Source organism: Falco rusticolus, chromosome 4 (assembly GCF_015220075.1).
Source record: "Falco rusticolus isolate bFalRus1 chromosome 4, bFalRus1.pri, whole genome shotgun sequence".
In the NCBI taxonomy this organism is placed as follows: Eukaryota; Metazoa; Chordata; class Aves; order Falconiformes; family Falconidae; genus Falco; species Falco rusticolus.
This window is the reverse complement of record NC_051190.1, coordinates 3,401,704-3,426,441: the sequence shown is the minus strand read 5'-3', so window position 1 is coordinate 3,426,441 and position 24,738 is coordinate 3,401,704. Positions and strand designations below refer to the sequence as shown.

At 37.9% G+C, this 24,738-nt stretch overlaps 1 protein-coding gene across 1 annotated transcript in view; it reads right to left on the bottom strand.

Annotated features, from left to right (window-relative positions):
- SYN2 (synapsin II) overlaps positions 1 to 24,738 on the bottom strand; it is a 191,001-nt gene that overhangs the window by 37,037 nt on the left and 129,226 nt on the right. Inside the window, exons 6-8 of the mRNA XM_037385295.1 lie at positions 10,870 to 10,932; positions 8,299 to 8,441; positions 2,928 to 3,002 (exon numbers count right to left, since the gene is read on the bottom strand). Coding sequence (XP_037241192.1) covers positions 2,928 to 3,002; positions 8,299 to 8,441; positions 10,870 to 10,932 — 281 coding nt within the window. The remainder of the gene's footprint in view (positions 1 to 2,927; positions 3,003 to 8,298; positions 8,442 to 10,869; positions 10,933 to 24,738) is intronic.

The following is a 24,738-nucleotide window of genomic DNA, read 5'->3' as shown; positions in this document are numbered from 1 at the left end:
TGCTTCAAAAAACCCCCAGTTTTAAAGCAACCATTTATCATGAACTTTTTTCTCTTTCACTGGCTAGCATTTGAGTGTAAATTAGAGCTATTTCCTTTTACAGACCCTCTCCTGCTCTCTCCTGTTCCAGCCTTTGAGCCATGATGATAGATTTACCACATCATAGTATTTTCCATTGCAAAAATTTTGATGTAATAAACATAGCATTTGACTTCACTACAGGATCAAAGGAAAATGGTTCCTGGACTGAAAGTCTTACTCATACATAAATACTTTCAGTAATAGCATCCTTTCCAAGCAAACTTGTTAGGTCATATTCTTTATATTTTCTTACATAAAGTCTGTTCCAGTGGAAAACTTTTTCTTTTGAGCAGAATACAAAGAAATTGATACAACTGTTTGAAAAGATCCTGATGGTAATATTTTAGCAATGAAAATATTTTTTTTTCCTGTGAGAAACAAGTTTTTTGTCCAAAATGAGAGGGCTTTTTGGATGCTTGACAATTTCAACATCTGTAGATGCACTGACTGACTCGACTGCTTGCATGCACTTGCTTATAAATAACTTTTTTTTTGCTGTAAAAAACCAACATGTATCTTGGAAAGACATGTGGACAGCAAAACTCATCATTAACAGTAAGTATTTGGAGTTTGTATGAAAAAAAAGATGACATTTTCTTTAAAGTACCAAAACATCAATCAGATCTATGAAAGTATTTTTAATAGTCTATCTTCTGCCAACAAACACAGGGCTGGAAAAATATAGTTTCATTTGGAAGGAGAAGTCTTGGATGGACTAGCCTGCAGTGTTTTAAACCCCAGGCTTGCACAGTAGGTTTGACAAGAGGTCGTGGCTCTTATTTTCCCAGAGCAAATACAGCATGCAGCAGCTGCTTTAGAACTGTCAGGTCATAAAGTATTGTTCCTCAGGTGTGCGACATGAAATATCTGGTGTGCCAGATGAGGTGTGCATAATTGGTATAGGTCTTTCTTCTTCTGGTTCTATCTGGGAAGCAGTGCCTCTCTGAAACGCAGGCATCAATAAGAACGTGTAACATTGGATTGGGCTTGTTCTCTGCCTCGTCCTTGTCCCTTCCTGTGCCACATTCTTCTTGCTTTTCTACATTTCTAGACTCAGATTCGTATTCAATCAACCATGTCAACTCAGGCAGTGCTTTCAGAACACTTCTTCCTAATTCGTGACACTTATTATAAATGAAATGCACATGCATCAGATTTGATTGCTTTTGGTATGCCGTTAGACTACTTCAACTCTTCAGAAAACTTCAGTTTTCCCTTCCCTTCCTTGCTCTGCTTTGCTCGCCTCAGTGGGTAATTGAACAAAAAGAGGGGCTATGTGATACGTACCCCTTTCTGTTATAAGAAAACATCCGCATAATACAAAATAACACAAATTTTCTACGCGTTTGTCTTCATCAGCGTAAAAGAAGTTTAGTTTTGTCAGCTAGTGTTTTTTAACGGGAAAATACCTATGAGGCTCTCATTATCTTACATCCAAAGCCAGCAGCAGAAGCAGAGCACACAGAGCATTTGCAGCGAGGCCGCTAGGCCCGGCTGGCCCTCCGCACTCCTTACCCACACTAGATAGTGTTTAGTTTTCCTTACAGCAAATCTCGAGTGCCTGTGTTTTTACAGAGGAACAGCTCACGGACTGTAATTACACACACTACAGCACACTTTCCCTCTCAGTGAAGACATAACCTCACTTTCTAAAGGAAGGTGGGAGGGGAACGAGAAAGAGAAAATAATGTGGCTCCACTCCATCCCCAGAGGGGAGATCAGTGAGGACACAGTCTAGACAGGGGTTGGACAGCAGGGAGCTGTAATTCCTGTCTTATTTGTTTTCACCTTTCCAGGGCAAGCAATGGTTCAGTTCCCGTGTCTCCCTCAGCTCACAGGAAGGACCAAGTTGTAGGTTCCAGACTTTTTTTAAAAAAAAACAAAAGACTATTAAGTTTGGTGTTTTTTTTTTTTTCCCAAAAACCACCAGAAAAAGACTACTGTTGAACTTTAAAACACCTTTCAAATCACACTTTTATTATACAGACTTTTTTCAGCTTCCACTGGTAGCAACCTTTGGAGAAACTGAACAAGAGAAAATTCATAGCCATCAAAAAACCTCACAGATTTATTTTGCAGGGAAAAAGAGGTCTGTATGTTGTGGAGGAGCTTGGAGCAAATAGACAGTATTGAGAGAAGAATCACGTCAAAAGAAGACCTGAGCTTCAAAATAATACTACAAGGAGAATGTTTTTGACTGGATTGCAAAAAGTATCCAGCATAAGGATGGGAGAGAAAAAGAAAAGCACAGAAAACCAAAGTACAGAGCTGGAATGATGACATGAGGGAAATAAGCTTCATTATATTCCAGCAAATCACAGTGCAGTTTCGTGGAAATTTCAAAAATGAAAAATAAATAATTTAGCAGGAATGAAAGCCAGAAAAGAGAAATGTGATTTAAATAGGCAAAATTAAGACCAGACTGCTTGGTTACAATAGATGATGTAGAACGAGAAAGGTTAAAAGCATGGTGGCATGGGGTAAGACTGTTTGGTAAAAGAGGGCAAATGAACGAGAGGAAATGACTAACAGGTTGAATCTGAAAAATCAAATTTTCTGAAGGGAATTCCAGTAGTTTTCTCAGTGCAGACACGGACGTAGGAACCCAAGGGTGCACGTAAGCACCTAAGGCTAGTACTTAGTTTCGGTAGTTAACTCTGAGTCAAGTCACATGGAAATTTTGGCTCATGTTCTCTCATTTCATTCAAGGACTTTTTTTTCCAAAAGAAATGGGAGACATGCATTTACTGTGAATTGCAAATTGACAATGCGATTTTTTAAAAAATAATTTAAAATAAAATTCCATTAATTTTTTTTAATTACCTTTTACAAGAGACTCGACTTACTTATCTGACATAGCAATTTGTTCCAACATTGCAGAGCCCGTGTTTGTCTTCCAGTTTCCGGATATAGAAGTTCTCCTGAAAGGGGGAAAATATTACAAAGGCAGCCAGTGGTATTATATTTACTATTTCTTAAATTACTCTGATTTTCACATGAAACTACAGCAGTATTTACACGTTTTTCATATCTGGCAGCTTGTAACAGAACATTTTAAATGCAAAGGATTCTAACAGGCATTGCAATTGTCAGTAATACTTTAAAAAAACCCAGCCAACTACCATGATTAAGTGAAAGTGTTTGCAATAAGCTGTTATCAGTTATGCATGTATTGAATAGCCTGTAACATACCGTTACTGTAAATGTCAAGAAGATGAAGGTTCAGCTTCTCATTTCAAATCCATACCACTACAGGGTTAGGTCACAATACTTCAAAATCAAGATATCTATGTTTTTAACATTTCTGAAGTGGTATCAGATCTCTTTTAGACTGGATTTTGGTTTCCCTTCCAGTTTTCAGTCTTTGTTAGTTTACTAACATAATCTAAACTTTTTATGTCAGGGCTAGAGTATACCATCTTCTATTTAATCTCTAAAAAAAAAAAAAAAAGATTCGTATAAAGTTGTTTTTTTTTTCTCCTTAGACTTTAGGACTGCTACTAGGGCTGAGAAGATTACTGTTTTCTGAAACCTAAATGCTGTACTGGGAATAGGCTAAGGATACAAATTATGAAGTGTTTCCAGTTAGTAAAATAATGGGAACATCTGTAATGCATTAAAAATATATCAGGCAGCAGCTATAGTTTTCTCTCCATTTTTCTATTAACCTAATTATGAGGGTCAGTAGCAATTGTGGGGGAATGTTGATTTTTCTATGGGAGTCTCATAAAGTTAGCTGAATTTTAAAGCACCAAGTTGTTCTAAGATGCCACGTTCTTTGTTGATGTGGGAGGAAGCAGTGAAAGGGGAACATGCATATTGAGTGCTGTGTGTAAGGTAACTTTGCCCAATAATAAGGCTATTTTGTGATTTCTGCTTCAGTTTTTCAAGTGTTATTTACACATAAAGTTGTCTACTTACAAATTTAAATTTTTAAGTTCATTACTACTCAACCCATATTCTGCATCAGAGAGATAATACTTCTCACAAATCTCAATTCAACTCTGTTGCAGACTTAAAGGTATTCATCAGCATCTACTATTTAAGGTGTTTTTTAGGAAGCAAGATGTGACCACATCACACCAAAAAAAAATAATCACCCTGAAGACTTTCAGCCAGTATTTGGTTCAGGTTCCTCACCTGCACAGATGTCACACCAGCACTACTGACTAGAGAAGAAAAGATGGTTTGCTTTAAGCCATGCTTTCACTCCACAGCGTGAAAGATCCCCTGCAGGACCTGAAGAAGCCTCGTGACTGGATGCTTGGCTGGCTGCAAGGATACCGTAGGGACCAGATGAGGACTCAGAGGGCTGCTATGGACACAGACCTGACTGGTGTCATCTCAACAGCTTGTAGCCTGGAGCTGTTGATGCCAGGGCCATGACACAGAAGAACTCCAAAACAACAGGGGTTCCATTAGACAGAAGTACCCAACCAGACTGTCATCTTAAACCTCAGATGTGGTTTCTGTAATTCATACATGATTTCTTCTACTGAAATATGTAGTTTTCCCACCCTTTTTCACTTCTGTCCTGATAATTGCTAAGGGTCTTTCATATTGTTACTCCCTCCTCTTTTACTAAATAAAATACTGGATAATACAGGAAACAACTCCTAACACTTCTGTGTACTTTATAATTAGGCTTCACATGTTTCCACTTGATTTGATTTTTGCAAAGAAGGAACAACTGTTTTAAAATTGGGGGAAAAGGAATTATGATTAGCATAAACAATTCATAGTAACTTGAGCTTCCCCTTTTCCAACACCCTTCTGCTTTATTTAATACCATTTAAAGTAAGCAATCCAAATTGTTGGGACGGGGACTTGTCATCAGAAAAATATGCAGAAATGTCTAGCTACAATTCTTGTGTAGGTAGCCTGCTTAGAGCTTTGATTCGATAGCACTGTCCTTCGGTTGATGTGCTCTACTTCAGTTTTATTGCTCTTCTGATCAAAGTGCATGAAGTTACGGATTCAGAGTATTGCTTTTGGAGAGGAGATTTAGATGCAGTGGGTTTGTATTTCTGTTTTTCTTCATTGTATGTGACCCTTTTAAGTCTATTTCCTTGAAGTCAGATGAATTCTGTAATGGTACCAAAGTGTAGTTAAGTATGCGTCACAAAGCGTTTTGGGGAGCTGTGGTATTTAGAGGGATCCAGTGCTGCATTTTGGCTATAATCTCCACTGACAGATGATAAGCACCAATGTTTTGTGAGTCATGGATCCACTTATACCACAATTTCCCACAGAATTTTAAAACTGAAGCTCTTAATAACTCTCTTTAAACTACAAAAACAAATGTTCAGCTGGTACTTTTTGTGGTGGCTCTCTAAGTACTCTGTTCCTGTGTCACAGAACAAAATGGGAACCAGCTGTAAAACATTATTCTACTAACATAATGTATATGTACACACATGAAGATTTTTTTCAGACATTTGGTAAATATTCTCCTTTTCATGATGCTTTGTAACAATGGATTGGTATTTCATTTTTTGGTGTGATTTAACTGTGTGAAAGAATCTAGAGAAAAAATGATTGCTAGGCTTTTAGCATTTGGATGAACCCGTAATTTCTGAGTAGAAACTTAAAAATAAATAAAAGGTAGGAGGAACAGGCTGTCATTTTAACTTATTTTTTGCTGTTCCTTAGGCCAACTGCTTCTTCTGTAAAGAAGAAACGTTTATATTTGAAAATGGTAAATTTACCATGGCTGACTCTTCCAAAATTATTCTAGACACTGAACAGCACTTAAATTTCAAGGCAAGGAAAAAAATGTAGGGTGCTCTCCTATGAAATGTCCAATTTTTACCATAGGGAGTGAACCATCAAGTTACTAACTTGTATCTGGCAGTGTGTCATAACCATGAGGTGTTGGGCCTTGTTCCTATGACTCTGCCAGCTGGGAGCTGCAAGAGAGAGACCATTCCACTACGTTCATTATAAACAACAGGGGAGGGGAGAGGTGGGCAGCACAACACAAGGAATCTGCCTGTCAAAAAAACCAAGAAAGAAAAGTACTATTGCAGCCTTGAAGAGGCAGAAGTTGTATGAAAAGGTCTGAGACAGAGAAAGAAGGGTGACTGGTAACTGGGAGTAGAGGGAGAACAAGGCCGTAGAACAACCCTGAGCAGAATAAAAGGGGAAAGGGAGAACCTGGGGCAATAGAAAAAGTTAGACATGAGGGGTAAGAGACAGAAAGTGGTGGTCGGGGAAAGCGGTGGGACTGGACCAAATTGTGATTTGGACAGGTAGGAAAGAGGAGACCTTGGGATGCAGGAGTATGGCGGTATTGCATGTCTCCAGACACAGGGCTAAATCCAGTGCAAGCCAACAGTCTGGAACACCAGTGTAAGACAAACAAGCAGAACTAGAATTAACTTCCCCGGAGAAGCCAGAGGGTAAAAGCTGTATCATTCAGAAGCATTTGTTTATGATTCTTATTGCATATAGGGAGAGATGGGGTAGGCCCAACACACCTGAAATCCTGTAGGAACCTCGAGTTACAGAGTTGCTGCGCTGCATCGCTAAGAACGCTGAAAGTCACCAGCGAAGGATTGCAGAAACCTCTCAACCCTCACAATTATTTCTGTGTCCTGCCTTTGTCGCTGTGTACAACTCAAATTTCCAACACACTGTTTCCGCAAAACTTAAGATAGTTCAAAATAAAGCAGAAGACTGAGTGTCCATGCTGCTGGATGGATCTGACCTATGTGAACAGTATTTCCACCCAGTTCTGTGTTTTCTTGAGGCTCCTCGGATGTACAGTCAGCGGCAGCTGGACTACTTGAGTTGTTCTTGAAAGGCCTCATCTTTGGTGCTCTTTCTCAAATACCCCTTCAAGTCACATGTCAGGAGAGACCAGCAGCTGCTCACACAGTTTGACCTTGTGACAGCAAAGTCTCAGGGGTGGAGGCATGAGTATGTGGCATTCCAATATCAACCGAAGGAGATATATTTTGCCCCTTCCTCTCACCGCATGCAAAAGGTTCTACTTTCTCTTAAGCTTCTTGGCTTTTTTTTTCTAACAGTTTTTTTATTAGAAAAAATAATTTCTAATATATATTTTTTAGACAGAAAAGATTTTTTTCTAAGAAAATAAATGTAAAATTTCTAATTTTACAGATTAGAAATTGTAGAATTCTAAATTCTAGGTTCCTAAATTACCTGACACTTGATGCTAGCCCTGTCTTTAATATTATAAAACTTTTAAAGCATTTTAACACAGCTCCAACTTTTGCTTCTCTTTGTATTCATGGTTTGCTTGGAATTCCATTGTTTTCACTGATAAAGAACTTGACTGCACCTGTTCCTGACAACCATCAACATATAAGAAACCTCCGATCCCTCCAATGTTATAGGAGTTCCTAAGGAAGTATCTCCGCCTGTGTAGGGGTGTGTGCATATGTAAATGCACATGTGTATTTTTATCCATGTTTTGTTTCATTTTTCCTGCCCCAGAATTGCCAGCATGAGGGAACAAAGACATGAGATGATCTAATTTATCTTAAAAAGGTGAATAAAATGAGTGTATGTCGGATTACATTGCTTGGCAATTGAAACAGAGTAAAAATATGAATAAACATAGTTACCACAGCTCAACTACTACATGATAACCTGTTTCGCTGCTCTAGCTTAATGTCGTCTATGAAACCGAAATACCCCTTTAGCCTCTTGTATAGTCATGATCTTTAAACAAACACCTGGAATCTAAAATCAGAAGAGATTTTCATCTATACATGCAAAGGCCACTGAAAAATCAGAATTTTTCTTACATGCATTATGTTAAAGGGAGATTACTTTGTTACACTGAAGCGTTATAATTCACGTTTGTGTGAATGAATGTCATCTAACTGTCCTTAAAGGGAGAAGAAAATTTTACCCTAAATTGGTGAAAAGATACAAAGGAATTTGATTTAACAAGTCTGCTAGAAAAACAAATCCCTTTCCAACTGCTCCTTTCTTGAAATTAAAAATATAAACAAAGGTTAGCAGGAAACCCATTCTGGCAGGCTCACCTGTTGTCTTATCCTCCTCCTCCCAGTCACAATCAACTTAAAAACCTTTGATAAATCTAGAAAGTCCAAAATACTGTCTTTCCAGAGAGTATGACAATGGAGGCATAGTCACCACATCAGCTCAGCCAACATTCTTAAACGTACTGGTGCTTATTGATTTTGAAACAAAAGGATGAAATAATATAAGTTTTTGGCTCACATGTATGCTTTGTAGTTACTGCCTATCTTTTGGATCCTGATGTCATATTTGGAGTCTATGAACGGTTCAGTAGTGGCGTAGGTCTGAGTAAGTGCTACCACGCTGGCTATGTCCTGAAAATCGTAGTGGTTGTCTACCTTGATCTGTAGTCATCATACCACAAATAAACAGCATATACAAAAGAAAAAAAGAGTGATTAGGAATAAAATGTAGAATTCATTTGCAAATGGCATTCATGAGAAGTATGTTTCTGATAGCACCAGTTTATAAAAAAAAGTAGAGGATATATCATCTGATTTCTAGATTCTGTAACATTCCTGTATCAAGAGTATCTATTTTTCTAGGCAAAATATTACCTGTTTATCTGTAGAAAGCAATTTGCAGACAGTGGAATTTTATTTTGCTTTTCAATTGTTTCTTTTAAGTAGTGATTGTTAATTTTAGATCTGCAGGCTTTGGAATTTTTCAAGGTGTGATAATATGCAATGCTAATTTATACAGAATTCTTGCTGATTCTGTAAATTGCTCATTGTAACAGTGCATATGGAGCCCATCATGGACTGTCACGTCATGTACCTCCCAGCAGGGAGGGGATGAAGGCTCCTTCATCCTGATGGATGCACATTCACATGGAGCAAAGAGGGTTGGCTCAAGACAGCAGAACCAGTTTTTTCTTATTTTTCCCACTTCTCTGCAAGGAGCCAGCCTTCTAGAAGTAGGATTTCCTAGTTGTGGAACATGGTGCCAAGATGGTGAATGGTACTAAACCCATCATGGTACTAAACCCATCAACTTTAACATCCTGAAATAAGAGGGAGGTGGAAAAGTGGGGAATGCTCATTTCGGGGGAGAGGGAGAAGGAGACTTTAGAGGACAGATGGAGGACAGAGGTGTTACTTTTGGACAGGGAGGGCACATCGCTACGGTTGACTTATAGGAAGCTGGCTGGCTTTGGGAGAAAAGGTGACTCAGAAGAGAAGTCTTAGGGCTAATGGGAGAGGGAAACTAGAACTCCAACACACTGACCCAAACTGCATTTCAGAACGGTGAGGAAAGGAGGCAGGGATTAGTATTTCTCATGCTCTCCAGTATTAGGAGAGTTTGCAACTCTTTCCAAGCCTGGTGCTTTGTTTGCTCCCACTGTCACCTGGTACTTCAGACGGAACCTGCAGGCCAGACTGCCACAGCTGTGAGATGGGACTTGTGTATTAAATGGAGTCTGGGGAAGCTAAAAGAAGTCATAAGGACTAAGTACGTGCTCTCAACTCTCAGACAGAGAATACAGAGTAATTTGCCATTTGAGAGTCACATAACCAGACACAATGCCTGGTTTCAACTTAGTTTCTGAAAACTTATAGCATATGCAAGTTTAGTTATGACCAGTGGAAACACTAGTCCTAGCAATGCCTTTAGGGAGGACTGGGATGTGAGGAAAACCTTTATTTGGACTCTGACAGTAAGCATGTTGCTACAAAAGACTGGTATTTATTATTTAAGGATTTAAAATATTTTATACCTAAAATATCTGATTTCTAGACATTTGACATGCTGAATATTTCTGTACATTATTTCCCTTTCCTGTGAGAGGTGAATATTGAAAGTACAGTATAAATATTCTAACACTTCACATATTGCAATCCACAAAACCTGCAGTTTAAGTAATTGGTGGTTAATTCTGCTCTCAATTAAAGTGGCTGCTGGATTTCCACTTGCTTACTAAGTACGAAATAAAGCAAAACAGTCATAGGCAAAAAAACATAACATGCAGTACAACTTGCACAATTACTGAATAAAATACAATTAAACCAGTTCTCTATTTCTATTGCTAGCGGCAAATACATTCATGGACCTTTTGGCGATTCAAGATGATAAATGTAACTATTCTCTGATGATTTATTTTAAAATCTAAAACACTTAAAGCACTGAAGTGTTTTCATTGAAAGAAAGTGGTTAATCTGCAATGACTAGAAATATTCACTGATATCAATGAAAGCGGGATTTAAATCATATCCCATTGAAGCACCATTGTGAGATAAGTGATATCAAAACAACTGTACTCACCACTGAAATGCAATTACTTTGGAGAAAGAAAGCAGCAGTTATATAGTGGTATGAAACAATCAGAGAGAATACATTAAGATAGGAAATGAATAAAAGTTCAGTATCAAGCTGAAACTAATAAAGAACTAAGGCAAAACCTTCCTATATTCCCAGGTCCAAAAAATTGGATTGTGCAAACAGACCTTGACTCTTAAATAGTTTCACTGCAGTCAACTAAATTAATAGATAAGGTTCTGCTTCGAGAAAGCATCTCGGGATGTTTCAAAGAACATCCTATATAGGACAATGCATAAACTGGAAAGGCACCAATGTGAAAATATATGACACATTTTAATATTTTCCTAAAAAGAGATGCTTTCTTGAATAATATACAAGCAGAGATTTGCAAGGGTAGGGATCCAAGACAGAATTTAGACAGTGAAAATTTAAAATATCCAGGAAATGAAAGAACATGCAAATTATTTTAGACAAACACCCAGCCTCCTAACATGCAGTAAGTAGCATCTGCACCTTTCCCATGCCTGAGTGAGCATGTCCGATCTTCACAACAACAGGAAAAGTTGGCATTGTTAGCTAAGGGGGGAAACAAAAAAGACATGTTAGAGATAGCAGCCACGAGTTAAATGAATAAACTACATCATTTATGAAAACTATTTAAGCATGACCTTAATGCAGCCAAAGCTGTTCTTGCCATGCTGTTATTTGAACTGTTACTACAGACTGTGTGTTCTGATGAATTACGTGTGTGTTTTCTGAGTGCTGTGTTATTCTCAGTACAAGCAATTGATGTACTTCTACCTTAACTTTTTTGTATGTCATTCTTTTGACTTCACTTTTTAAACTGAATTTCTGCTATTTCCTATTTATGTTTTGCTGTGGCGTCTTCTGGCCCATAAATTCACACTCTCCAAGGTTATAATCGTTGTTGTCAAATCAATCATCTTTTCCCCTTGATTTCAATCATTTAGCAAGGTTGTAAATTCTTTTTGTGACCACTTATGAAAGCAATGATGTCTAATTCACCAAAACCCCCTTTCTTTAAAGGCAGATCCTTTCTCTAGGAAAGGTTCCAGCTTCTGCATAGAATGCAAGTAATAATTCAGCCATTGATTAGGAAATGGAATATACAGAGGCACATTAATACGCTTTATTCAATAAATGATAACGATTCTGTCTCTCAGAAAGTTCTGTGAATACCCAGGTTTATTTAGATCATTCATGTGAAGAAGTTTTAGATCTCCCTGACATGGGTACAGCTGGCCCTTCTTTGTCTTTTTCTTCCACTTAAAATGAACATATATTGAACCTCTATCAACCAAGCATAAATACAAGGACTTAGTAGAACTGGATTATAACTAGAAAAAAAAAAAAAACCACACCACCCTCAACTTGTAATTAAACTGGGGAGCAGCAGAACAGTAAGTGTTAAGGGGTCTGAAGCCTTCATTTAATACCAAATTTTAACACAGTAAATACAACCAAAGGCAAACCTGATGCTTTAGAAAATAAGCTGACAATTCTTAAGAGATTTTATGAGAAATTTATTTTCCGAATACTTAGAAAGGATTGTCAAGAGGTTAAATGGAGTTCACACTTATCTCACTGTGCTTTGCACAACAGTGCACAGAAAGGCACAAACACAAACAGCTATACATGGAAAATGTCACGGGATTGTAAATATTGACATTAAGATCAAGAGATAAAGAACAGGAAGGTCACTTGGCTTTTGCTAACATCCTAAACTATTTGTAGGGTCATAAAGCTAATTAAAATTCACACACACGTTTCCTATATTTTAAACATTTATTTTCAATATGATTTAAGGATGCCTGCTTTAAAAATACTTCAGCTGAAAGGCTAATCTGCATGAGAACAAGTGGTCATCCACTGCAAGGTACATACTCTGCACTACTTACTGTCACATTCCCAGCACAATACATCAAGCTCTTTCTTTTCTTTTTTTCTTAACGGACTTACTCTGACTTTCCTAAAATGCATACTGATGCAATATTGTTTTCTTCGGACTTTTTTTTTTTTTAACATATAAAGGACATCTAAGCAAACAAAATCAAGTTGCTTCGTTTTTGACAGAATCTCTGTTTCTGTTCTGCCTGATGAGAAGAAAAAGGAGGAATCTTTGGATCTACTCTTTTAACACAGCAGAGTTTTCAAAGCCTGATGAAACTGCAGGGTCCTACAGCAGTCAGCGACGCAGCACAGGCCATGGAGGTTTTCCATTGATTTCTGCATCAAACTGAAAGCTGGGGCTAGTGGGTCTTTTCAGAACACCAGATTCAATTTAAAGACTTGCAGTTACAAAAAATCTACTGCAATCCTAGTTAGTTTAATCCATTAGTTAAGCAAAGTGTCATATATGTTTATCTTCTGCCAGGGCATCCTCGAGATCTGAAATCAAGGATTACTGCCACAGGCAAGCAGACCATTCTGAAACACATCTGTTGGCGCTTTGTGTCACACGCACAACTGTAGCTGCCACTTTCCAGTGCCTGTGTAAAAGTAACTTGCATTTTTTTTTGGCAGAAATTCTGGGTACTTAGACTAACACTGTAGGAATTAGTAACTATGAAAACTTGGAAAGTCTTTTATTTAGACTCTTGTGTAGGAACCACTTCAAGTGTTGGTCTTTAAATCCAAAAATAAATTTAATTGCTTTTTCCAGATCTGTTTCAATTTGATCAATTTAAGTTAAGGCATGTAAGCATGAAAAATATTGATTACACTCAAAATATCCAAAAGCACTTGCAAAAGCATTATACAGTAAAGGTCACCTATACAGCAAATTTAAAATTTTTGCTAAACTGTAGGGATGCAAAGTCCTATATAGTCAACATCTAGTCTTTTGTTGCTTTCATATTTTAATATTTCATATTTTAACCACTTTTTTCCCCCAAAAAAATTCTTTTTGGGGAGGGGGCGAACAAATCATTGCCTGACTCAAAATTCATAAGGGCAGCACCACATTTTTATGACTGAGCTATAAACCACTGAACCGGGTTTTGTAATGGAAATGCTGGCAGACCTGTAACTATAGCGATACAAAAGGCGCTCCTGTAATTAACAGTACCACGTATCATCCCATGATTCCAAAGCTGTGGAATCCTCTGCAGGCCGCAGGAACAAACACTAACTTAAAAAAGAATAAAAAAGAAACTGCTTTCTCCCTCAAAAAAATGCACTAACATCATCCGAGGCAATAGAGTTCATTTTGCTGTGGAGTCTGATACCAAGATTTCCTGTGGGATACCACATCCCAGCACAGACACAGAAAAGAGCTGGCAGCAGGCGGAAAAGGCACTGCATGTTGCATTTCAAACATCAGACGGAAGAAAAAGCAGGTAGCATCAAAGGAAGACAAATCTTAAGCCATCCCAGTGCTTCTCTTGTTTCTGTCTACGCCTGTGACCGGCCCATGAATCCAGGGCTGAGCTGAGGGAGTTGTAGTTGTTTTGGGTTTTGAACAGCGCCGTCTTCATTCCTGCTCTTACTTTAATTACGACAGTTCTCCCTTTGCACATGGGGACTAGACACATGCCATCACGCAGTCGCTTCCCTACCACTAACTGGTTTCCAGTTGTGCATGGCATCGTTCTGTCAAGCAATAGCAAAACCTGAAATTTCTTACCGGAAATACAGAAAACCCGATCTGAGTCCTGCCCTCCCCCCTTCCCAGTCTGCTCTTTTATGTTAAATTCAGTCTTAACATGACAGGCAGTCTCAAGGCTTCTTAGACATTTGGGTAAACATGAGGTACAATACAACTGTGATAGTGAGTGAAAACTTACCAGCTCCATGGGTTTCCTTTTAATTTACATTATAGTTACTTGGTAGAGGGATACCTTGGAAGAAGAGCTAGCATGTATCAACGGATCCGCTTTAAACACAGCTGATACTAATAGGATTTACTGCATGTTCTCCTTGAAATGTATTGTTTAAGAGGAAGGGCCATTGTACAACATATGACTTATTTTTCCAAGGTTTTTCTTAAATTCAGAAAAGTATTAATTCTACTGTGATAATTAAAAGTTGAGAGGAAAACAATCAGAAAAGACCAACAACAGAAATTATATTAAGAAATGTGGCAAGTTCATATGTATGAGAAATGGAAATGGACTACACTGCATGAACTCTTGCACACACATGTAACATACATCAAATACATTTGAATATTTTTTAAAAAATTAGGATAAAGAGGACTTCTGTTATAACTTAAATAACAATGCAATAAACTATTGTTACTAGAGAGAAAACAGAATATATGTCAAGCATGCAATACAATTTTTCATAGTTTATCTGAATATGATTGGATTGATAATAAAGATTAGCAGCAACTGGAAAAAACGGGTCTTTGTAGGAACCCCTATATAAACCAACGGAGATACATTACTGATACTTGCTAATACGATATCATTAATCAAAATAATGTCACTGAGTATTAAAAAAAGTTATCAGCTCCTAAATACTAAAAAGACAGATTCAGTCTACATGCTTTCGTGTCTGCGTTTTTAACTTCTTACATCGGTATTTGAAATAAATTGAAGTCTCATTTCAAGAGAACCTTAGCATGAAATAAGTTGCACAGATCACTTCCACATATGGGAAGTGTCCCATGTCCCATGTCCCACTAGGTGCAGCTGCTGGTAGGAACTACTTTCATCTGTGAACTTGAAGACATGTTCCACGGGAGAGCAAAAAGATTACGTTTCACAGATAAAAAGCAGTAGTAAAGAATCTTTGAAGCAGAATCCTTTTAAAACTTGGATAACAGAAGTAAATTCCTAAGTTTCAAACTGAGAAATATTTAGCATGGAAGTTGCTTTGCTGAAATGACATGGTTTAATGGCTTCTGTCGTATACTAATAGCGTGAATTAAATCTACTTACTTAATGACCAGACAAATCAAATGGTTGTTAGCACAGGGCACCTTCAGCCTGGGAGCTCACTCATGTTTGACGTGAGTCTTAGTGAGCGTAGCAGTAATACTTTAAAACCTCTTGGCAGACTGGGCTAACGCCTGTCTAAGTGTTAGAAGTCTAACCTGGCTTGGTTAACGGCACTGTGGAAAGGTTCAAGGACTAAGGAGAATGACGGATTAAATGCTATAAGCAATTAAATCTCTGATGGAAATACAACAGTACATACAGTGTTTTTAATAACATGTCTGTTTTTCCCTATCCAAATAACTATTAGGATTTTTCATTCAGGAGCTTACTTGCACGCTGTTTAACTCTTTACTATCACTTTATTTTACCTAACTATCATTTATTTTATTTTTTTCAAGGCAGTCCAGTTGAAAAGAATTCTTTTACTGTTGTTGTATGGATGTCACTGAAATGGATTCTGTATTGGACTTAATATCGTTTTTCATATAAACACATTTCAAGTTAATTGGGGTAATCCTCACAGGAGCGATTTTTCTGGAATGAGTGGATTTGATTTTTCAGCCATGTACTTGCAATGGGACGAGAGCAGCTGACAAACTGGCTCAGACTTGAGCTTCACTGGTAGGGTTTCTAAATGCCCTGAGGTCTGGACACACAACCCCCATAGGTAAACTGGAGACCAATGTACAAGACTCATACTTTCAAACCACTTGCAGCAGCAACTGTAATATTATTTAATTCTTTAAAATTACTGATAATAAAACAGACAGTAACCCCTCAACACCTCTCGCTGTTGCAGATTTGCCATTCCTTTTTCACTGGATCTACTCATATTAGTTCAGTAAGAACAAAGACAGTACAGTAGGAACTCATGACACACAGTATTTCCAATTTTCCATTTGCTTTTTGTTTCCCATACTACTGACAGGCGACTAGCAAAGTAACTATAGTTGCCAAACTGGCTGCGTTCAACAAAACTAAGCATACCCTGACAGCCCAAAATTAAGAAAAATACAGTTAAAGATAAGGCTGTATCTGACCTCTCAAAAGTTGGTCAAGAATTTTTTTCTTGTTGAGAAAAGGAAGGAATCCATATTCTTCTGGAAGATTTCATTTGTTATCCAAACGTAGAGTGTTTGTAAAAGTCATTAGCATTAGCAGCATCCAAACCACCTGGGTATCTCCACTGGCCTACAATACATGGCAGGCCAACAACTACCAAGCCTGGGGTGCTTGAGTTGAGGTCACCGCTTCGGAACTGCCAGGCAGTATGTGCAGAAGAACCAAGAAGATACAGTTGGGCATTAAATGAAAAAAACCCACAACACCAACAAACAACCCCAAGCAATGAACAATACAAAACCTGCTCTGTGGGAAGGAAGCTATTGAAATAGACGCTACAACTTTGACCTCTGAGCAGTTAATTAACAAAATTATAAAGCTCAGGGATACTGATCCGATCAATGTGGTACTCATGAAGAAGTGCTCTATTTTTACACTATACTGCTACCTGTATTTTCAATGCACTTTAATAAAAAAAAAAAGTAAAATCGTTAGCCTGCTGTAGTATTTCTTATTAAGAAGTACTTCATACTTCTCTCCTCCTGAATTAATTGCTGAAATTTCCTTTAAACTGAAATTTGTGTACTGTGCATGCAGCTCCAGTGTAGCAGCAGGGGAAAAAAAATCCTGTTACTTGAACGTAGCAGCAAGAGTCATGTCCTTCCAGTGAACCTGACAAAATAAACTTAGCTTGTGTTTTACAAAGAAACAAAACACACATTGTAACTAGAGGCAGCTGGCAGCACCATTAGTCTGGTGAACGTAGGTCCACTCTTAAGGATTTGTGTAGCGATCAGAGATTTGACATCCCTGTCTTACAAACATATTTCTGCCTTGTCAGTTTATTCTTTTATAACTCGAGCCAAACCTAAAGCTCTTGGTCAGAAATCCTACTTAATTGTTTTTCTTTTTTTTCCTGAATGGAGTCGAATAAGTTAGTTGCAGTATGTGACATAGTTTTACCACAATAATTTTTGAAGGCATTGCCTGATTAAAGATAAACTTTGAAATCACAGAACTGTACACACCTGGTCATGTTAGGTTCAATGACTAAAATGCACCCCATCCCCATTCCTGTCTGCCCAGGAGCCCTCTTGGTTATTGGCACTCTAGGACATCTTCCTAGGTGGTAACGGTGCCCAGAGACCTCTATATAAAGCCACCATGACTAGTCACTAAAACTACTTCCTTTTATTATTTTATCTACTACGAAGCCCGTATACTCTTCACTAGGTTCAAATTTGAAAATGAAATGCCATTTGCTATATTCTGATGATTATAGATAACTTCAGTTTAATTTCTGACCAACATACTCAAGAGAATATAAATTTCATGCATGCAAGTTATCTGATAATAGTAAAGCTGACTTACAGTTAGAAGCAGTTCTCCTAATTAGATGAGCATGAAAATCTAAAAAGCCAGTTAATTTAATGTTTCTCTTATTGACGTCACACTAGCAAGGATAATTATTATTCATTGCTTCTTAACATTTCATCTGCATCAATGTTTTAAAATTGAAGATCCTTTGTACGAAGAGCTTACAAAGATAAGTATAATTTCATTGTATTAATCTTTAATATCTGGCCACCTAAAGATTTCATAGATCTGCTTATCATGCTTTTTGCTGTAGAAGAAGTATTCTAGGTTGATAGACTTACACAGTACCTACAGGCACCATTATCATCTTCTATAATCTCAAGTGAAGTTTTATTTAGGTAGCCAGTAATCAGCTATATAGTTAACCTTCACAGTCTTAATCTGTATTATTGTTTATATTTTTCTATAGGTAATGGAAATAATACCAAACCTTTCCTACCTCAGAAAATGTCTGGAATTTTTAAGTCTGGCTTTCTAGAGTGTCATGCTGCCATTTCTTCACTGTAAGTCTATTAATTTAAAATAAACCATTAAAATTTATAGCTTCATACACTAAAATGCTCAAAAGTTTCTAAGGTCTTCTGCAATGTAAGTATTTTTGAACAATGCTTAGGGTTACAGAATATAAGCTGGTTTATTTCCAAGAGATATAATTTGAATTCTTGTAAATTTACTTTGAATTCTTCTAAGATATAATGTAAAATATAATCAAAGCTGTATATAAAAATAAAACCAGGCAAAATCATCTGCTAAAAAAAAAAAAAAGAAAAAAAAAAAGAAAAAAAAAAGCCCTCTGCTGGCCACAATACTGAAAACAGTTTTTTGGAAGGTAGTGTTCACCCTGGCTTTAATGCCCTCATGGTTGAGTTGACTAGAAAAGCCACCATAGGAAAAAAAGAGGGGAGGGGGAGGCAGGAAGTAGTGACAAAAACCCCAGATGTTGCATAAACATGACTTACCTCAAGTTGAGTGTTTAAATATTTATCTTTCCAATAATGCCCAAGCAAAGTTCATTTAACCACTCTAGTTCCATGTAATTTATTTGTGGAATATGCATCAGCCTAAATCTAATTTTGCTCTGCTTACTTTGGAGAAAGGAAATTAAAAGTGAAAAAATGAAGGTGGCCTTGTATTCATTTTTTCTTTCCCAGAAACAGGCAGGAAGAGTCCTGAATCAATAAACAAGTGGAAGATGTACTTGCTCTGGTCCATGCAGTTTTCAGAAAACACAATCTCAAGATAAAGCGTGGGCCTAGCCATGCAGAAGCTGTCCATTACCAGCAGGGGTAGCCCAATATATTCCACTCTTCACTAAGAAAAGCAGAAACATCAAGCTCAAATCGCTGTTATTCTCAGCAAACACAAAGAATGATTCGGAGACGTCGAGCCAGATTTTCCACTACCTTGTCCCTTGACAGAAAGAAATAGGTGTAAAATTCTATCTGTACGGAGTAAAGTTTTATACTTAAACAAGTGGCAAGCCCAAGGAGAATCTGATAGGGTTTGCATTACCTTTTTAGAAATAGAGACATTAAAGAAATCTAAAAGCTCAAGTGGATAAAAAGTTGAGCTTTAATTTGACTAGTGTGCCAGGTAACCACAGTCAGGCAAATGCACCTTAAATGTGATTTCTTTGTTTAAAACAGAGGGTTAAAATGGCTTATAAACAGTATATGTGCAATATAGATCAGCCTCAGGGAAATGCTGGGCCACCTCAATCCCCACTGAAATTAATGGGATTAGATGCAAAATTGGGAATTCTGAGCAGCCCTTTTACACAGCGCCTTCAATTGCCATTAACACCACCGCATAAGACTTCAGAAATCAATCCGCTTGGTAATCATAAAAATCAATCCAAGTTTTGACATGATCTTCGTGTACAAAGTGAGACTATCAAGTAGGTTTGAACCAGGAAATCAATCTAAAATACCTTTGTCCCCACAACTGTTTTTCAATTAAAAAAGAATAGCTATCTAAATCAACACAGAAGTGCTCTGGTGGTAGAAAAATCTTCTGTTACCAATACCTGTATAGCATGAAACCAGAAATTGTCATTAATAAGGAAAACATTAAGTATAATGGCAGTGAATCAAAAAGAGTGGTTCCCATAGATCTCTAGTAGAAATTCTGGAGAAGACAAAATCTTTGCAGACACAAATTATATTTTGATTCCTGGCATGTCAGTGTTTCGTTCAGTTCCTACCATTCTACCAAGTATTCAGCAAAATGCTGCCTCTAAAATCAAGTAACTTACCCTATAAAGAAAAGGACTCAAGTTGCTGTGACTACAAACCGTATGGGGTTGTTTTACTGTAGTGTTTAGGAAGTGACAGCTATAAATACCCTCCCTGTCGAAGCAGGCTGTAGTGGAGGCACTGGAATTTTAAATCCAAGAAAGCTCATCTATTTTGTGAAATACTATTGTAATTTTGACTTTTCTACATGATTGTACAGTTTTTGTACAGGATGTACACTGTGACTATATCAGGTAAACTAAAAGTAGTTTGGAGGAAAAATAAATGGAATGCCAAATGAGAACTAAGGAGAAAAGAACTCCAGCAAAGCATCAAGGAGGCAACAGATATACTATTACCGTGGAGAATTCTGCCTGCTATCGTTCTAAAATAAGATTCGCTCGTCACAACGGAGAGAAAATAAGATTGATATAGATAAAAAAAAATATGCTCTGTAGACTGCCAGAAGCTAAGGTACAGAGCAGGCAGTGCAACCAAAAGACACTGTGTGGATGCAAACTGCTCGGCAGCTGGAAGGGACAGCAAGGTGTCTGTTGCATATCCCATTAGAATTAAAAAGCCTTTGAAAAAGCTGTACAGACAATCCCCGTGCAACACAGTCTGGCGCTCCTCGACAAGCATCAGGCTCCAGCCTGCCAGAGAAATACTGACTGTCAGTACCCAGGAACCTACAAACAGAATGCACCGGGCTGCCCCTCGTGAAACATGGAAAAGCAGAGGGGAGACAGCAGCGCTAGGAGATAACACACCAGCACAGGGCAGACAAAGGCAGCGCTCCTGGGGGGTTATCCTGCAGGCCTGCGGTGCTGGAAAAGGCTGACGGTGAGAGAAGAGGGCAGGCACAGTGGGGAAGGGCTGAAAAGAAGTGTGGGGCAGAGGTGACCTGGCAGCGCTGCCTCTGCCCATGTCATCTGTAAGGGTGCCACACCTGACCGGTCACCTTCGCCCCTGCTAAGTCCCAGGGAAGAGATGAAAATATAAAGTCAGTGGGAGCTGGCTCTGGAGTGCGGAGGAAGCTGCAGTTCACTCCATGGGACTCTGTGCGTACGGCAGCCAACAGGAGAGCTAGTGTTTTTAATACGGGTCTCTGGGGGCCGTTAGAAAAGAAAGAAACAATGATGGTAATTAATGACCAGAAGGCTGTTGATAGATGCTAATGCTTCATAGTAAAAATTAACAAGGATTGTGACAATCCACAGCACATAAAGCCCCTCCAGAATTAGAAATCCTGTGTGAAATTAGAGTTCCCACTGAGAAGAGATGAAGCTGATGATAGATTTGACTGCAGTCAGGTCTCCTGCCTTGTCTTAATGTTGTACACATCAACAAATACAGCAGATTACCCCCAATCCTCTTTATTTTCTTGCATTTTACTAGAAAACAGAAATTAGTTGTTCAGTACTAGACCTAGATAGCTAGACAGAGACGAGAAAGTGCCCAGGGTTTTTTTTCTAAGGTGTCAATAATTAATTGAAGGAATCGATGACTAATCCTAAATAAATGAACTTTTCTGGTTTTTACCAGCAAGCGCTACCTGTATAACGATATAACCAGGGAGTGGGCACTGTTTCATCCTGCTGCCTTTCATCCTGCACCAGCACTACAACATAATTTGCTATGACATCATGGCTTACTGATCAAACTAAAGGAAAAGTGACATCACCACATACAGCAAAGTGAAAGAAGCCCTGTACCGCAGACCATTTATGCAAACAGTAAAAAGACTGTTTCTGTATTCAGTCTGCTTAAATTTATAACACTTTGGCTATAATTTCTCTGCTATTACTTAAGATACAAGATTATTTTGTTTAAGTTAGTCAAGGAATATTTCTATGTCTTTTGGGAATAATCTTTGTATTTCACAAGATCAAAATCTAACTCTGATACAGAACTTAGGGTTTCTTTTAAACTCTTTTAAGGGAATTTTCCTAATACAATGAAAAATACTAACAATATAAAATAAAAAAATGTTGAAGACGGTTCAGACTGAGACCTAATGCTTGCTGATACTGTTCAGTGGTAACAGGTACTCAAACACTGTACTGAAATCACTAGAAGTTACAGGTAATATTTGTCTCCTCTAAGAAACAGACTAAAATTGCTGAACATTTCTGAGAGCATGTTCCTGAGTATAGGGATTTCCAGACTTAATAAAATCCTTTTCAAATGCTATGATGTAAATATGTCTTTGTCTAAACTCTGACAGTAATTTGACAAAACTTACTGTTTCAGAACGAAGGTTTACCAGAAAATAGGGGTCCTGCCGAGGCTTCAAAATTTGTTGGGCTTTTACACTTTAATGATGAGATTGTACCAATGTCGTAATGAAGAAATGAGAGAGACGCCTACCAAAACACTGCTCATGAGTTGGACTTGCGTGGGAAGCAGAACAGCCAGTTTCAAGTGCCAGCTTTGGAGGAGTCACCCCCACACCCCAGGACGACGGTGTACCTGCCCGCCTTCCCTGCTGTGCGTGCTGGGGTTGAGAAACCTTTTGGCCACAAACGTCACTAAAATCCACATTACTGATGAAAGGTCTTGCTGTGTACAACGCATCCCAAGCCTACCCCTTCCAATGCTGAGCAGGTGTGGAGGCACCTACAGGGAACATATTTAATGTTTTATAAATGGCTCTTATGGCCGTTTGCTTCTCTAAGTGTAATCATGCTTTAAATATTCCACCTATGTACAGATGGCTTTGAAAGACTCTAAAAACCAACTGGATTACTTCAGGGGTAGCTGAAGGCAATACTATATAAGATCATAATTAAAATGAGGTCTCATGGCATTTGTGCAATTACTGTATGAGATTTAGTTTTAGCATTGTTATGTATCTATACATCCAAATGAACGCATTTAATTCTCAGCTCTGCCTACAAGATAATTGTGAATTGATTTTTAACTTGTCACAAATTATTTTTAAATTTTGTTATGAGCATAATATTTTTAGTTTTGTTGTACAGTTAGTTTGCTTGTACTAGATAAAAGTCTTTAGGAGCTGCAGTTTGATGTGTTGTTCTGGACAATCTTAGCCAAGATGTGTCTTCATTAACCATCGAGCAGGTAGGCCTGACGCTCGATGTTAGAGAAGACAGTTCGCCCAGCATATTTCTTTATTATTTGAATTTTACTGGAACAGTAATCAAATTGGTCTATTTAGATCACCTATAGCAATAGCCATGTGATGTCATCTGGAAACCAATCAATGGCTCTCAATTAATTCCTTCATCACTTTCTAGTCCTTCTGCCTTACATGAGACTTGAAAATCAATAGTCCTAGAACTACTGACCACAGGGGCCATTAAAATATCTGCTACATTTTGGTTTTCTGTTGGGTTTGATGTTGGGGTTGTTTTTTGGTTTTTTTTTTTGGTGTCCTTGTAGCTTGAACTTCCTGTGTAAGGTTTCAGCCTCACATCTTTTTTACCCTTTCACTCACATGAAAAGCTTCCTGAAAGAAGTAAGTTTCCCTAGGTAAGAACGGAGATGTTAACAGGTCTAAATTATTTTCAGGTGTTAGTCCTGGACTTTGATCCAACCTTATGATCTGAAGCCAAAACTTCAGACTGGAAAAAAAAAACCATCAATGTACAGCTGCTTGAACTAAATCAGGATGTTGTGTACAACATTCCTGGTTCAGTTTTGAGTGTGGATCTAAAATCTAAAAATGAGATCAATTTCTAATAATTCTGAATATTTGTGACTGAATGTGTGTCTGGGGGGGGGGTGGTGTGTGAGAGGAAAAACAAAAAGAAGAATCAGACCACTAAGAGTTGTAAAACTGGCCTCTTACTGTTCAAAAATAAAATAAATCTGCTGCTGGGAAAAATATACACACCTTTATAAAGATGACAAGCTACTTTGTGTACACCTAAATCTCAGCCTCAGCAAAATAAATTTTCATGAGTCTGGATTGAAATGGTTCAAATCAGGTTAATGATTTTTCAGTTCATAACCTAAGCTTGATTTGTGAAGTGACAAAATATGCAGTCCTTTAAGCAGTCCTGTCCTGTATATCAATCTATTGATGTATTTTACTCCTCTCTAATCAAACCTTACATTGCTCTCTCATGAAACGACTTCTTCATAATAGGGGGGATACAAGTTGCACATATCCAGATTGCTACAGCAACAAAAGGTCTGATGCTGAAAAAGATTTCCAGACTCTTGCATTTATGTCTGTGTTCCACGTATAACATGAGCCAGAAAACACAGATGCAGACCTGTGTCGATTAGGACTTGTACATTAATAAGGAATGCAGAGAAAGAGCCATGCCTTCTATATACACCATTGGTATATTTTTTCCTTGTTATTTTAAATCAAATCTGTGATGAAATAATAAAAAAAAATGCCTTTTAGTGCAGCTTTTATTTTTAATTCATTATTCCTTGTAACAACCAATTGTTCAAGGCTCACAAACAGAGCATTGAAATGTTTCCTTTTCATGAATGAAGTTCTGTCCAGTCTGCAAACAGGGACGTCATTTCAAGAAAATGCACAGAAGTGCAGGGGAAGATCAGGGACGGCAAATGAAAACAGAGCTTAAAAAAGGACAGCTTTGTTTACTTGACCAACATCGAGAAGGTAGCAAAACTCAGTTTGATATTCAAACTGGAAGGAAATTTACTAGAAAAAGAGAAAATCTCTCCTCTGCCAAGATCATAACATCAGCTTCAGATACTCGTAAAAGCTGTTTTTGTAAAGGCTTTTGATTTTGGATAGTTCTGCTAACTTGTAAGAGCAACACTGTACGGCTTGCTAAGGTATAACCTCACTCCTGGGA